Source organism: Chenopodium album, chromosome 16 (assembly GCF_948465745.1).
Source record: "Chenopodium album chromosome 16, dcCheAlbu1.1, whole genome shotgun sequence".
Lineage (NCBI taxonomy): Eukaryota > Viridiplantae > Streptophyta > Magnoliopsida > Caryophyllales > Amaranthaceae > Chenopodium > Chenopodium album.
In genome coordinates this window covers 33,734,851-33,750,951 of record NC_137849.1, presented here as the reverse complement: position 1 = coordinate 33,750,951, position 16,101 = coordinate 33,734,851, and the positions used below count along the sequence as shown (strand labels likewise).

General features: G+C 35.7%; 1 protein-coding gene across 2 annotated transcripts; it reads left to right on the top strand.

The window, feature by feature from the left end:
* Nucleotides 1-569: 569 nt before the first annotated feature.
* On the top strand, nucleotides 570-15,322 carry LOC145586395 (protein GIGANTEA-like). 2 transcript variants are annotated; one of them, XM_081643230.1, is made up of 16 exons: nucleotides 570-781; nucleotides 1,046-1,240; nucleotides 1,421-1,535; nucleotides 3,695-3,766; nucleotides 3,908-3,962; nucleotides 4,073-4,215; nucleotides 4,425-4,699; nucleotides 5,883-5,938; nucleotides 8,010-8,250; nucleotides 8,348-8,498; nucleotides 10,898-11,107; nucleotides 11,341-12,906; nucleotides 13,307-13,375; nucleotides 13,617-13,835; nucleotides 14,171-14,263; nucleotides 14,450-15,322. In XM_081643230.1, the coding sequence occupies exons 3-16, from the start codon at nucleotides 1,431-1,433 to the stop codon at nucleotides 14,747-14,749; spliced, it is 3,555 nt and encodes a 1,184-aa protein (XP_081499356.1). In that variant the 5' UTR covers nucleotides 570-781; nucleotides 1,046-1,240; nucleotides 1,421-1,430; the 3' UTR covers nucleotides 14,750-15,322. The 2 variants fall into 2 exon arrangements, with proteins under 2 accessions (XP_081499356.1, XP_081499355.1); XM_081643229.1 differs by having other exon boundaries at nucleotides 571-781; nucleotides 1,046-1,535.
* The last annotated feature ends 779 nt before the right edge of the window (nucleotides 15,323-16,101 follow it).

The window sequence follows — 16,101 nt, the reverse complement described above, 5'->3', positions numbered from 1 at the left end:
GTACGGAGGGAGTATATGTATATTCCATGTTGGTATTGTGTTTACAAGTAAAGTTTGCACCCAACCTTGTAACTCTTACTCATTTCTAAGTCATTTCATTTAAGATTGTGTGTTAACTTTCTCAATATGGTTTAAATTTGGATGATTAAACCTAAAAATGACCTTTTGTGAGGTTATGCCAACAATTGCAACATTCCACACACAAAAGGTCACAATAACATCATCATAAGTATTAATATCACATATAACCATTGAAAGTACTAATCAGATAAATTAAGCACGATATCAATTCTGTTCGACTCTTAACCTGAAAAACAAATTAACTCGACCTCTACCAAAAATTAATAGAATCCAAGCCGGCCTCTAATAAACTCAACTAATCGTTTCGGGTCTTTCTAAACGCAACTCATTAACATCTCAAGTCGAACCGTCGTGTGAAGGCGATGTAGCCATCCATGTATAGAAGAAGCACATCGTATGGTATGGATGTAACATATCATGTAGTCATACATGAGTGTGTGATTGAACGAATCTAACATGAAACGACATGCGGCCTCTAAGGCGAGAGGAAAATATCATCGCCACGTATGCAACACAAGTAGCGCACAGACCCGAAAAAGATCTCCTCTTCTTCCTCCTCCTCTCTCTCTCCAAATCCCAAAATCTCACAACCAAAAAAATCCCCACTTCTTCTGCAACTCACTTTTTTTTTGTTCCAGTAACAAAAATCAAGAATCTCTCAATCTTCTGCTTCAGATATTTTTTTTTTCATCTTGAACAGGTATGATTTTTGTTTTTCAGATTTTTTTTATTTAATTTAAAATTTTTCAGCTAGATATTTTGCTGTTTTTTTTCATTTTTATACTGAATAATAACAAATTATTGCTCTGATTAATTATTAATTTATAAGTTCGATTTATTCATTTTTGGTTGTTAAATTGAGTATTACATAGATGATTGAAGTATGATTATTACTATATTTGATTAATTTTTTTTTTTGTTTTTTGTTTTTTGTTTTTTTTTTTTTTTTTGTGATATTATGCAGAATTTTTGGGTGTGATTTGTCGAATATAGGAATTAAACGTTGAATATAGAGAAATTGATTGATAATTGAAGAAATCAGAAGGTTTGAAGCTAAAAATTGGGGTAATTGTTGTGATTTGTGAATAAGTGAAGAAGAAGGTATAATAGTACCTTTTCTGTTGAAATTGTAATCGAGAAAGAGAAGTAGCTCCCAACTGTAAGTATAAATTTATTTATGAAGAAACTGATTAAGTAAATTGGGAAGAACTTACTTCATTGTTCGATTGTTCGATGCTCGGTTCGGGATGCTGAATTATGAGATTCTAATCCTTGATTGGTAACGGCCTTCGGATTGAAGTTTGTAGTTGGGTTGAAACAATAATATTATTTTTCACAGAATAAGAGAAATGGGGACGGTTGATTATATGGCGCGTCCATCGGAAAGGTGGATTGATGGCCTTCAGTTCTCCTCTTTGTTTTGGCCACCACCACAAGATACACAACAGAGGAAGGTAGTGTCACTTTGCTCTAATTTGTATTTTAGTGCTTTAAATGTCATGTTATGTAATTTGTGTTTGATTTGTATTTTGTGTAAGTATAACGGTGTTGGTATGTTAATTTGGATACTTGGAGTTGATTATGGGACCTCTCATCCAATGGTTTGACTAGTTGAGCTTGGATAGTATGTGGATGTGGACAAAGATCTTAAAGCAAACTTAGGTTGGCTAGGCTTATTAGTTTGCTACGATCAACACCATCCTGCTGATTTTTTATCTGATCTGTTTAAACATATTGTCAGTTGGACTTTGTGGAAAAGTAGAGATCGAGGTAATTGTTCGAGCTCCTGAGACTAAAGGGGTCATGAAATGATTAGTTGTTTAGGTTGAGGTTAAATATGTACGCAAATGCAATAACACTGCTGGTTGAATCATTGAAATAACAAGAAAGTACTATGCATAAACTATTGTTGAGTTGGTCAAGCTGAGTGGAAGTTGTCAGTAAGCAGATGAAGCTACTATTGCTATCGTCATAGTTAGAATATATTCTTCATGCTTCCCCCTTTTTCTTCTCTCAGTTGGAATTTGCTTTAACTTTAAGGGGCAAGTAGAAATTATTGTCCCTATAGGGGCTTTATGATGACATCTTCTAACTACAGATTCAATCTCACATGAGTTCTCTAGAAATTCTTGTGTCTATTCCCTGGAACAATGACAATCAACTTCAAGAGTTCAAGACATCTTATTTATCATGAAGTACAGAAAATATTTGCAGCATGTTGGTGGTACGGAAATGAATAAGGCAACTATTGTCCAGAATTATTCAGTCTTGGAAATGCTTCTCTACTATTAACCAATGCAACTCAGAATTTGGAATATTGTGTCTTGCTCTATGGGATTTCAGGACACTGTGAAATCTTATAGGATGGCACAGTAACCTGTTTGTGATTTCTTGCTAAACTGATGTATTCATAGTTCCCTGGTCTGTGTCATGGTGATGCTGGTCTGCATACGAAATGTTTAGGTTTGTATATGTGATCTACAAGTCTCCCAACAAGGCTTTAGCAAACGTCAGGATAATTGGCACTCCCCTGTAAGAGCAGATAACTTCAACCGTTAAGCCAAGCCTTGATGATAAGCGAACATTTCAGTATATTCTCTTACAAGCTAGGTTCCTAATATCTTGCAAGATATCAAGAATATATGTCTTTGACTTTGTGCAGAATCTTGAGCATTTCAGCCTCCACCTATCAAGATAATACCCCCTTTATCTCAGGTCATTAATGATATAAAATCTGCCTAGAGCTTGATCGAAAATTCAAGTGTTTGTCTCAGCAATTCCAGACTAGCGGTACTGTTGAAGCCCATGATGCTTATGTGTGGACAAAATGCAATCTTGGTCTGATTAGGAAAAGCCAAGGCTTAAAAGAAACTTAGATTACTATACTGTCAACTTGCTGGAGACCAATTGAGATTGTGCCTGGTCCTTTTTTAATTTGCAAGCTTATTCTAGTTGAGCTTCTGAGTGTCCCATAGGATTGATATGAGGTTTCATCTTGACTTCATCTATAAACCCATGGCTCATGAAGAAAAGCTTTGCTGGTATCTATCTGATATATAGCAGGGGCACACAAGACTTACCCAGCATCATTCTATAGAACCTCAATCTCTTGTCATACATTTATGCTTTAACGTATTCCTGGTATAATGCATAGGCTGGCCTGTAGATTCCAGGCAGCGGCATCATAGACCACTAGATCTATGCAGAAATCTGGTACTTGGAATAAATATTCCTGGTCAGAATTGCATAGCACTTACAGTCAAACTCTAATGATCTAACCCCAGCTAGTGAGCCTAACCATGTGATAAAAATATTTTTTTTGAGCTTTTTCATTTTGTTTTTTATGCTTTCTCCAGTGGACGTAAAAAACTTCCTTGGCATGTCATATAGAGCATTAACAAAATATTTCCTAATTATTTTTGGTGCTATTGCTTGATTATTCTGAATTTTTGAATTATAACATCGTTGATGTTTTTAATATTTATTTTCTTACCAAATTGATTTTGTCCTTTCCAACTTGATTGAGTTCCTTGTTTCATTTCAGCTCTTACAAATGCATATCTGATTTTTTTCGTTTCCCTCCCCCCCCCCCCCCCCCCCCCCCTTCTCTTAGGCTCAAATCACAGCTTACGTTGAGTATTTTGGACAATTCATATCAGAACAGTTTCCAGAAGACATTGCTGAGGTATTTTCCTGCAGCTTTTGCAGATACAAAATGATCACTAAACCCTATTTTTATATTCAATAAAATGATTCTACTCCTTTTATATGACTGTTTCTTTCAGAGCTTGCTAACCATTTTATATGCCTTTCTCTATCTGTTCAGTTGATTCGGATTCGTTACCCATCTCATGAAAAACGTCTATTTGATGATGTCCTTGGTAATAGTTTACCTTTTTATATCTTTTGGGTAATGTGATTGTATTTAGAATGATTAATCTTTATTTTTTTATTGAGGAAGGGCATTAACTTGTGCTTATGATGATGCCAGCTACTTTTGTCCTCCACCATCCAGAGCATGGGCATGCTGTTGTTCTTCCTATCATTTCTATTATTATTGATGGGACTCTAGTATATGATAAGGATCGACCTCCATTTGCCTCTTTCATTTCTCTGTTCTGCCCAAATGACGAGGTACATGCACCAAACTTTTTTATGAGCTTTTCTTGCATGATTTCGTTTCCATGGTGCTGTATAATTCTTCTTGACACTAACTAAGGAGCCTTTCAGTTCCATGACTAGAAGTGTAGAACTGAAGGCATGCATCAATAGTTTTTCATTTGTCAAATTAGTAATGCAATCTCCTAGTTGAAGAAAATTTATAATTCTCATCGATTTTGCAGAATGAATATTCTGAGCAGTGGGCACTAGCATGCGGAGAGATACTGCGAATTTTAACTCACTATAATCGTCCAATATACAAAGTTGAGCGAAAGCAAAGTTCAAAAGATTGCACCACCAGTATAAATAGTGCTACTTGCAGCAAAGCTTCTGTTGCCAAACCGTCCTGTTCTTCTTCTGCTCATAGTGAAAAAAGACCTTCAAGGCCTTTGTCCCCTTGGATAACTGACATACTACTTGCAGCACCTCTTGGTATTAAAAGTGATTACTTTAGATGGTATGTACTTCAGTTGAGTTCTTGAACGATTCAGTTACTCAGTTTTTGAATTAATGTGTAGTTTTTTGAATTTGTACATTCGATTTGGGTGCCTAGATTTGATGCATGTAGCAGATTGATCTCTAGATTTGAGCTTTACGTAAAATACAAACTTTAAAGTAAAATTATGAGTTATAATTCTTATCATGTTTATCTGTTAACAGATAATAGCTCAAGAAAAAATTTTAAAAATTTCGGCCTTTCTTAGTAGAATCTCTATATGAAAAAATAATTTTCTTTCGGAAATGATAGAAAATTGATAGCTATTAATTTGAAAACTTAGATATGATGATATCAGATAACCATCACATTTAGGGTTGGAGTTAAGATCTGATCTAATATTAGATATCAAGTTAATTATTGGCTTTTTTTTTGGAAAAATTGTCAAAAATAGTACAAAATTTGAGCGGCCCGCTAAAAACAAGTCAATCTTTAATTATTTCTAAATAATAAAAACTTTGAGGGATATCCACTTTAAACAAGTTATTTTAGCTACAACTTATTTGGCCGGTTAACTTTTTTATTTATCTTATAAAGTTGTTTAATAGTTTTAAGAAAATAATACAATGTCACGTGTTCCATATAACTTGTTCATGAGGTAATTAATCGGTTATAACTTGTTTAAAGCGGATACCCTCAAAGTTTGTATTATTAAAAAATAATTAAAAGATTGACTTGTTTTTGGCGGACTGCTCAAAGTTTGTATTACTTTTGACAATTTTTCCTTTTTTTTTTTTTTTTTTTTTGGGGGGGGGGGGGGGGGGGGGGGGCAGCGGCTATGTGAGGGTTTTGCAGCTGAATCATGAACATTCCTGGACTCATTTTTGCAAACTGGATGTGTGTGTGGGTGGGTTGGGGAGGTTGACAGACCGGCTTCGGGTAAGAGTGTAGTTGGGAGGGGGGGGGGGTGGTGGAGATTATTGAGTGAATAGCATGCTACCTCAACCTGATAATTTTTGTTATCTGCTGTGCTCTTCCATTTGAATACCTGAATGGCTGAATGTTTGTCAAATTTGTAATGGGCATACATGATTTGTATGAATGTTGGAAGTGCTTTAATTTGAATTCGCTGGAAGTTTATTTGCATGGATGTACATGTAAATTAAATTATGTTTCCCTCCTGAATCTTTTGGAATAATTATAGGTGTGGTGGTGTTATGGGAAGGTATGCTGCTGGAGAACTCAAACCGCCTATGATTGGTAAGTCAAAGTTTTTTAGAAGGAGATCTCTCTTTTGAGATTTTCCCGTTTTTCTTTCCATCTTCAGTAGGTGCATTATTGTGACTCTTGAACTGCCCATGATTATGCTACTGAACACATGTATGGCTTATGTACCTACTGATAATTTAATATAAATAAATAAATAATACAAGTAGATGATCCTGAAGCATGCAATATAATTATACAATTACCTTTTAGCTTGAAATAGTGATGGGGCTGTGTGGAAGTTTGGGTCAATTAATAATTAATAACTATAGCAGCATTTGTGCTTCTTTTTGTTTGTTTCTAAAAATGTAAAAGTTAAAAGTTAAGGTCTCTCTTCCAAGCTCATTAATCCATGCTGAATGATTTATCAAGCAAAACTACATGTATACACATTTTTTCACTATCTAATCTTCAGTCCTTTGCTTAGTTTGCTGGTGCTGAAGAAGCCATGCATAAAATGATAAAAGTACTTGTAAGAATTTTATATGATTTTTTTCAAAAAATTGATCCCACTTCGCTTTGTTTGCTGGTATATGCAGAGCAATGTTGAGAATAAGGAAAAAAAAAAAAGCTGATGAAAATTACTTTAAATTTTTTTGATGCTTTTGAATGCCAAGTGTTTTTTGTCCAACTCCAAACAGAGATTAACAAAATTTTGCCTGAGATCATGGGATTAAAGCAAAACCTATTGCATGATACGCCAACTCTAGTTTTCTAAAGAATATATGTTTACGGGGCAAATTTTACAGCTCTTTCTTTTGGCCAAGTTGAATAAAATTCTTACACTTGATTCATAAAATAAAATACTCATTTGCTAAAACCATACATCTAGGGCACAAACTAAAAAATAATTGTTACTGCAAAATGATAATAGCAAAACAAAAGAAAATCCATCCTAAAAACACTTATGTGTCCCGCACAAAGTTACAATTCTAGCTAACCAACTATTAAAATTAAAGCCCAAAACATGTTTGACTGGATTTTTGCATGACCTTTATAAATTTCATAGAGTAATAAGAAAATCTTGTTTGCGGACAATTTTTATTCATCTTGGTGATTTTCTTGTTTACCAAATAATGAATGTTTTCCAATCAAATATAAATTTGTCATTACAGTTGTACATTTTTTTTATCTATAAACTTTGTCATTACAGTCTTTACAAACAGTTTCATGGTAAATTGTGAGATATCACACCAAGGACAAGCATAATTTACTAGCCTAAACATTTACCAAGTTAAGCTTATTGAACATGATAATTATTCAGGTTGTCAAATGCTGTCTTTCCCTGCCTTTTAAAAACTACGAGTAATCTCTTACAAATAGTGTTGAGACTATTATGCCCTAAATATGTTTATTTATGTATTTACCCCTTTTAAAAGTATGACCACACTTTATGAATAGTGTTGAGACGATTATGTCCCTAAAATATTTATTTACATATTTGCCCTCATTAATGTTAATTGTTTTTTTTAACTCTTAGAAATAACATGTGGACATTTATACCCCTAAAAATATCCGTTTACATTTTTTCCCCTAATTAACGCTAATTACAACGCCAAATTGAAAGAACTTCCGGATATGGCTAGCTATGGTGCGTGCGTTGGCTGCCCCAGGTATATTCAAAATTTACATTCAACATCATCCATTCCCCTGTCTCATGCATATCCTTTTCTCCCTTCTAATGCATCAGCCCACCCTCCTCTCTCACTCATAGCTCCATCACTAGGGTGATGAAAGAGTATTTGATACCATTACCTACCTAGAAAAGAACAAAAATAAATTTATTATATTTTCCATTTGTCCTATTTTGAGTTTTAACAGCAGCCAAATAATGGCTAAAGTTGATGTAGTCTAATGTTTGTTGCATGGATTTTCCTTTGGCTAGTAGGAGAGTCCTTGCAATGAAATGTGATTAAGTTTTAACTGTATATCAGCTAGGTTAAAATCGTCACCTAATAATTGAGGGATAGGAGTATCTTCTATTGTAATCTTTATCTCTTCTATTGCTGTGAGAAGTACCTTAGTAAAACATGGAGTAAGTTCTGGCTACCTTTCCTTCCTGCAGCTTCTTCTCGTGAAAATGGGAAGCATCCTCAGTTAATGCCGTCAACTCCTCGTTGGGCTGTTGCAAATGGCGCTGGTGTTATATTAAGTGTCTGTGACGAAGAAGTCACGCGATATGAGACTGCTAGTTTAACAGCTGTTGCAGTTCCTGCCCTTCTGCTTCCTCCTCCAACAACAGCTTTGGATGAGCATCTAGTAGCTGGTTTACCTGCACTTGAACCATATGCACGTTTGTTTCATCGGTAAATTATTGACCTAAGAACTCACTGATTGATTCCTTTTTAGTGCAATTTCTTTTAATATTTATCTGGTTTTCTTTTTTTCCTTTAATTGCAAAAGGTATTATGCAATCGCTACACCAAGTGCCACTCAGAGATTGTTGCTTGGACTTCTTGAAGCACCACCATCATGGGCTCCAGATGCACTTGATGCTGCAGTACAACTTGTGGAACTTCTTCGGGCAGCTGAAGATTATGCAACTGGAATGAGAGTAAGATCACGTTCCATATGACTGTACCTACTACACATGATCTTCTCTTGTCTTCCATTGTTCTGGTGATGCGATGGACTCCATTACTGTTTTCCTAAACCTTGGTTGTTGTTGACTTTTAATTATTCTTATCCAAAATGATAAACGCTGCCACGCTGGAATTTTATAGAATAAATATATATTTTTTCATAAATATGGCATTATATTTTAGAATTTTCTTTACCAAATAAAAATATATTATTAATAGTTTATGAGGATGTACTCTTTAAGGGGGCGTTTGGTATGAATATTGGAAACGGAATGGAAAGGTAACAAATAAAAGAAGGGAAAGGAATCATTTCATCATTACCTTTTCATTTGTTTGGTTTAACCATGGAAAGGAATCACTTAACCTAACTTTCTTTGTTTATGTTTGAGGAGGGTAAGGGTAATTGTTACCTTAGATTTTGGAGAGGTAATAAATAGGTGGAAACCATTACCCCTAAGTAATGGTAATTGTTTCTCTAACCTTCTAACCAAACACTTGGTAACGGTAATGGTTTGATTGATTCCGTTTCCAAGCAAAAAAAGCCCTATGCTCTAAGCCTCTAAGTAGATAAGAAATCTTGTCAAGGGGTTGGTACATAATGCACTTGCTATGCCGTAAAATTATAAGCTAGAATGGCTCCCGGACCAATATTGTGATTGTGGTTATATATATCTGTGATCTCATTGTTATTGTCAATATGGGGTGTATGCACATTTATACCTTACTTTAGTTGTTTCAACCATTGCTACACACAGCAGTGGATGACTTAAATTGCACTCGAGGACGAAAGTTCAAAGTAGAAATCATTTTGTCTTGTATTTGAGGATTTAGTTTTTTCATGACCATGCTTTATCTCTAGTTAGATTAATTTGGACCTCTAGATAAGAGGATCAAGTGCTCATTTTTTTCTTTGTTGTAACCATAGTTGTAACAGTGAGATCGACAATTCTTCTTCATTTGTTTTTTTTTTTGAATACTCTTCTTTATTTGTTGATTAAGCTGTGGCTTGAAATTTTTAAGTTATTTCCCCTTCGAATTATTTTCACACCATTTTGCTGATGGTAAAATCAACTCTAGTGCACAAGGCTGAGTATTATGCTAGGCACCTAAATAAAATTTGGTTCGTAAAGATAAAGTTCTACTTAATCCGCCCCCCCTCTCTCCCAATGACACGACTTATATTGGTCTTCTGAAATATCTGATCAGAATAGAATTATATACTTTTTAGAAAGAATTGTGCATAGACTTGGAAATTCCCCTCATCCGCAGCCTCCTACTCTAATAGTTGGACAAAGCATATGGCTCCGACACCTTTGTCATATGGGGTTACAAACTTTGTGTGAGTTGTGTGTCTTGATAGGCTTAAAATTTATGATAATTCTGTAAACTTGGTGATGTTAGAAAGTGCATTTTCTCCAAATGGAGAGTCATCTTTTACTGCTTCTTGAGTTAGCTAAATGCCTTTGGAGTAGGCTGATTACAGTAGTGAGTATTTTGAGGGTCATCTCCATTTAATTTATCATTTGTATACGCAATTTGTGAGATTTGGGTGAAAAGGGGGCTAAATAGCAATCCAGTTGTATCAATAAAGGACTCTTTCTCCTCTATTGATGCATAAAATTCCTTTTTACTTATTGAATTCAGGTTCTGTCATCTTGCCCAAATCCAACCTGTTACCATACAATACCACTTTGTGCTATAGATTGTTTAAATGTGTTTGTAACGCGCAGCATCCGGACATTACCCTCTATGTTAGTCTTTGTGTTTGTATCATACATAATTGTTGTCCTATATATTCTGCATCCAGTCATTACCCTCTTATGTTAGTCTTTTTGTTTGTATCATACATAATTGTTGTCCTAAATATCCTGCATCCGGTCATCACCCTCTTTGTTAGTCTTTGTGTTTGTATCATACATTCATACATAATTGTTGTCCTAAATATCCAAATATCTTGTCATAAAGGACCTGTATTCTACATATACCTGCTAACTTGAATTTTGGAGGATGAAAGTAAAGTATGATGGCATAAGGGCAGTGCTTCAATAAAATCACTAATAGTTAGCACGTAGAATCACTTGGAAGTTCTGAACAGAGGTATATAAGTTGTATGTGCAGTTGTGCACATCAACAAAGTTACTATAACTCTATAAGGCAGTTTCTTGGAGTGATACTAATGCCCTTTTTAAAAAATTGTGCAAAATTTCCCATGGTATCATATGGTTTCTTCAGCCTCTTTATTTTTTCTTTGGGTATGTAATGCTTTAACTGGTACGTGCTGTAATCGGCTAGACATGTCAATTCGGTATATGTGGGCCTTCTTTATCTGTCAATGCTACTTCTTATCTATGTATGCCTTACTTTTGTGCAGTTGCCAAGAAACTGGATGCATCTACATTTTCTGAGAGCTATTGGCATAGCAATGTCTATGAGAGAAGGTATTGCCGCTGATGCTGCAGCAGCATTGTTGTTTCGTATACTTTCTCAGCCTGCCTTGCTTTTTCCACCATTGAGACAAGTTGAAGGGGTTGATGTCCAGCATGAACCTTTGGGTGGTTATATCTCATGCTACAGAAAGCAGGTAATATATTTATCTTAATTTGGATGACCCTGGGTGTTTATTTTTTTTTTTGGGTGTTGGGAAGAGTAAAAGAGGAAGAACATCCGGTGTATAGTTTTCTAAAATAGTGTCTACATTGGTAATTATTGTATTCTTCCAAACATCCCATAACGTATCATAGAACCTTGTCTTCCTTGAAGATACCATCTGATTGTCTTGACTGGGGCTCTTTTTTTTTTTTTTTTGGTTACCAGATAGAAATGCCTGCTGCTGAAGCTACTATTGAAGCCACTGCACAGGGCATTGCATCAATGCTTTGTGCCCATGGTCCAGAGGTGGAATGGAGAATTTGTACCATATGGGAAGCTGCTTATGGTTTGATACCATTAAGCTCTTCAGCCGTTGATCTTCCTGAAATAATAGTTGCTACACCATTGCAGCCCCCCCTATTGTCATGGAACTTGTACATACCTCTCCTTAAAGTATTGGAGTATCTACCTCGAGGAAGCCCATCTGAAGCATGTCTTATGAAAATATTTGTGGCTACTGTTGAAGCAGTTCTACGGAGAACATTTCCGTTTGAGTCATCTCCGGAAGAAAATCGAAGATCAAGATACAGTTCTGAAGCAGGCCCAGCATCCAAAAACCTAGCTGTGGCCGAGCTCCGCACCATGGTTCATTCGTTGTTCTTGGAATCATGCGCTTCTGCAGAGCTTGCTTCTCGATTGCTATTTGTGGTGCTAACTGTCTGTGTTAGTCATGAAGCTCACAGAAATGGGAAAAGTTCGAGGGGTGAGGATAACTATGCTGAACGCACTACCAAACACTCAGAATCAAGTCAATCCAGCCCTTCAAGATCAAGGAATTCTAAGAGACAGAGAGAACCCAGAAGTAAGAAATCCAAAAAACAAGGTCCTGTTGTGGCATTTGATTCTTATGTGCTGGCTGCTGTTTGTGCTCTAGCCTGTGAACTTCAGCTGTTTCCTTTGATTGCAAATATGTCTGATCCTTCAATTTCTAAAGATTCAGCTAATATTGCCAAGCCTGTCAAATTAAATGGTACATCTCATGAATTCAAGGAAGGTGTTGACTCTGCAGTCCGTCATACTCGTAGAATTTTGGCAATTCTGGAAGCTTTATTTTCACTGAAACCATCAACCATTGGCACATCATGGGGTTACAGTTCAAATGAAATAGTTGCTGCTGCTATGGTTGCTGCCCACATTTCTGAATTATTCAGGCGATCAAAGGCTTGCATGAATGCCCTTTCTATCTTAATGCGTTGTAAATGGGATAATGAAATTCACACCAGGGCATCTTCACTGTATAATCTAATTGATATCCACAGAAAAGCAGTTGCATCTATTGCCAACAAGGCAGAACCACTAGAAGCTCATCTATCCCAAACACCAGTGTGGAGGGGTCCCCCAATTGTTGCCAATCGAAGAAAACAAAATGATTGTGGAGGGACTGTCTCTTTTCAATCAGAAGTGCCATCATCACTAATATGTGAAGATTCTTCCCATTCAAAGAATTTACTAAATTGTGGGAAGGCTATATACACAGACGATGATGCTGGAAATATAGCGGGTAAAAGGGTTGCGAACTTCCAATTTGATGCCTCAGATTTGGCTCATTTCCTTACGATGGACAGGCATATAGGTTTAAATTGCAGTGTACAAATTTTTCTGCAATCAGTACTTGAAGAGAAACAAGAACTTTGCTTCTCAGTTGTTTCACTCCTTTGGCACAAGTTGATTGCATCACCTGAAACTCAACCTAGTGCAGAAAGTACCTCTGCACAGCAAGGATGGAGACAGGTATGCATGTCCAAATTCTACAATAATAAGTCTCTGTCTTAAGTAAAAGAACTTGGATACTATTTGTCAGAAACTTATCTTCTCAGTTCCCTACCGATTCTATATTATTATTTCCCTATTCTGCATCATTATCTCCCATGTCACCTTATAACTACCATTTACCTCATCAAGTTTGTTTCCGTGATGTGAATTTTCACTTGTTAGCCTGCGTTACCTTTTTATTTATTTATTTATTTATTTATTTATTTATTTATTTTTATGAGTAAGCCTGTGTTACCATATTTAGCAATACATTGCAAAATAAAATTTTCAAAATTAGTATGCGGTATATAAATTATATCAACACAGTGATGAATTTTCTATATGGATTGCCCTTCCATTTTACTTTTTGTTGATACAGGTTGTTGATGCACTATGCAATGTTGTATCTGCATCACCCGCTAAAGCAGCAGCAGGGATTGTTCTTCAGGTTCAATATCTACTCCATTGCTATGCATTTTTTTAAAAAAAATTGATTTGGACAATAGAAGAGTGGGGCCAAACTCACCAATATTCTGTTGCCTGATATTAATTAGGCATTTTCAATATCCTAGGATTCCTACCAAAAATATTAAATTTATTGGTGTTGAACATGTCTCAAATTATGATCTTGTTTGATACAAATACATTTTATTTAGTAACTTTTTTTTTTTTTAAAAAATTTTGGTCAGGCTGAAAGGGAGTTACAGCCCTGGATTGCCAAGGATGATGATCAAGGACAGAAAATGTGGAAGATTAACCAGCGAATCGTAAAGCTAATGGTGGAATTGATGAGAAATTATGATACCCCCGAATCACTGGTCATACTGGCAAGTGCTTCAGATCTTCTTTTGCGTGCGACGGATGGGATGCTTGTTGACGGAGAAGCTTGCACTCTTCCTCAGTTGGAGGTAAAAAACCGGAAAGTTCTAAAGATTAAAAAACCTGCTTTCACTTGCTTTAATTTCCTTTTTTCCCATTATCTTCATTAAACCTATGTTTCATTTACTCGCTGCTATGTTATTATGTTTCAGAAATCGTCTTGTCCTGCAATTATGAATACTATTAAAACTTTCAAAGTGTAGTAATATCTAGGAAGTGCATACAAACAAAGACTTATGTGACATAGTAAAAATTGGGTGGTTTTTGCTGTTACATTTAAGAGATGCAAGAATTAGTAAGATGATTATAATATTATACTGTAATGTCTGATGAACTTTGTTGTATTATGCTGACTTTTTGACAGCTGCTAGAAGCAACTGCCAGGGCAGTTCAATCAGTGCTGAAATGGGGAGAGTCTGGATTAGCTGTTGCAGATGGCCTCTCCAATCTTTTAAAGGTATAAGTTTACCTAGATTATTTACTTCAAACGGATATGATGCACTCAAGGAAAAATTACATGATTTCAATTTTTATTGATAGCTTATGAATGGGATCGCACCCTTGCCCCCAGGAGAAAGTCATTGTGCCTTGTTGGAGGATCTATTTTGAGTTTTTGACCGATTTTGTTTGCTCCTTTTTGCAGTGCCGCCTACCAGCTACTATAACATGCCTCTCTCATCCAAGTGCACATGTTCGTGCTTTAAGCACTTCTGTTCTCCGAGATATACAGCAGAACGGATCTGTAAAATTTGGTTTTCAACAGGAAAATAGAAATGGTATCCATGAATCGCCCTTTCAATACTTGCATTTAGGGATCATTGACTGGCACACAGATATTGAAAAGTGTTTGACGTGGGAGGCTCATAGTCGACTAGCACGAGGAAAGACTATCGAGTATCTTGATACGGCAGCCAAGGAACTAGGGTGTACAATAACCATCTGACATCCTTTTTACTATCTTCTGAGTTCCTACTCTGTTATTTGTTTGAGAAAACAGAGGAAAATTTAATCCTGAAAGCCATTCAGGCAATTGATTCGTAGGTGGATAGGTCTTCTAGCACAATGATGTAAAACTCGTTTCATTTGTAGTCCAATGTGCTAGTATATCCAAGTAAAATGCTACATGCATTGTGAGGCGGGGTGACACAGCAACGAGGTAATCATAGTCTCAACCAATACCTGCTTCGCCGCAGGTTAGATTTGGCTCTAGGTGACTTGTTATCAAGGAGAAAAACTAGGAGTCAGAAGGGAATATTTCCTTCAACAGCCACGAGCCAATTACATTGTTATTTCCTCAGTCGTGTCTCACTCCATTGTAAAATATGGCCATGAAAAGAGAGTTCAAGAACCATTTGTGGCAGGGTAAAAATGGCAAGTAGTTGTATAAATACAGTTAATATGGTGTTCTGACTTTCTTTTTTTTCATTTTTTCCCACTGTTAGTAGCACATGAACAATTCTGTATGGAGTTGATACGAGTACCAAGTAATTTGATGTCATCTCAAATTTAATTTTTATGCCTAATTCAAGTACTTGTATAATAGTGTGATTTAGAATGAAGCACACCGCATCCCTGTTGGTATGTATTCTTCTTGTGTTCCATCCAGCTTAACCTACATACTCGTTCAGACGACAATGAATTTAGTGAATGATGAGGTCCTCGCCAAAATGTTCTGTGGGTTTGCTGAGAATTGACTACAACTACAAGGAAGAGCTATTAATAACCGCCAATAAAATTAAGGAAAACTCATAAAGATAGTTTTTCAAATATGGATTCGGGGCTAAAAAAGAAGTATGGGTCTTCTACTATCCTAGCTCTTCTCAGTTTGTTAGGTCATACTTTTGCTTTTGCCTTATTAGAGTCAAAGTTCAGTGGATTCCATTTTTTGATAAGAAAAGCATATTTATGTGATATTTTGATAAATAGGTTCATTAAAAGACACTTTGTATATTTTCAATATATGTTTTTTATATATATATACGTAGTATATATTTTTAACTAATGCACAATTAAATAAATTCACAATCAAAAATGTTTTTTTTAGATATCGTAAAACAAATGGGTGTAAACAATAAGGGTTGGAGGAAGTACAAATTAGGAGAAATACAACTTTTTGGTTAGGATGAAAAGATGGTTTGGTGGCTCAAATGGAAATAGGTGGGTGAGGTTAAAGTTGTAGAGTTTGTGGGATAACACTGATTATAAAATCTTACTCCCTCTGTCCCTTTTTTACATTGCTGTTTGTAAAATTACACGGGAATTAAGAAACTAAGAATAAAACAAATAACAATAAAA

Bases quoted from the DNA above. Each gene is read 5' to 3' on its own strand.
- LOC145586395 (XM_081643230.1), top strand. From the start codon at position 1,431: ATGGGGACGGTTGATTATATGGCGCGTCCATCGGAAAGGTGGATTGAT. The intron at 13,376-13,616 runs GTTCAATATCTA...AATTTTGGTCAG, and splicing joins CAGCAGGGATTGTTCTTCAG to GCTGAAAGGGAGTTACAGCC. The intron at 14,264-14,449 runs GTATAAGTTTAC...TCCTTTTTGCAG, and splicing joins GCCTCTCCAATCTTTTAAAG to TGCCGCCTACCAGCTACTAT.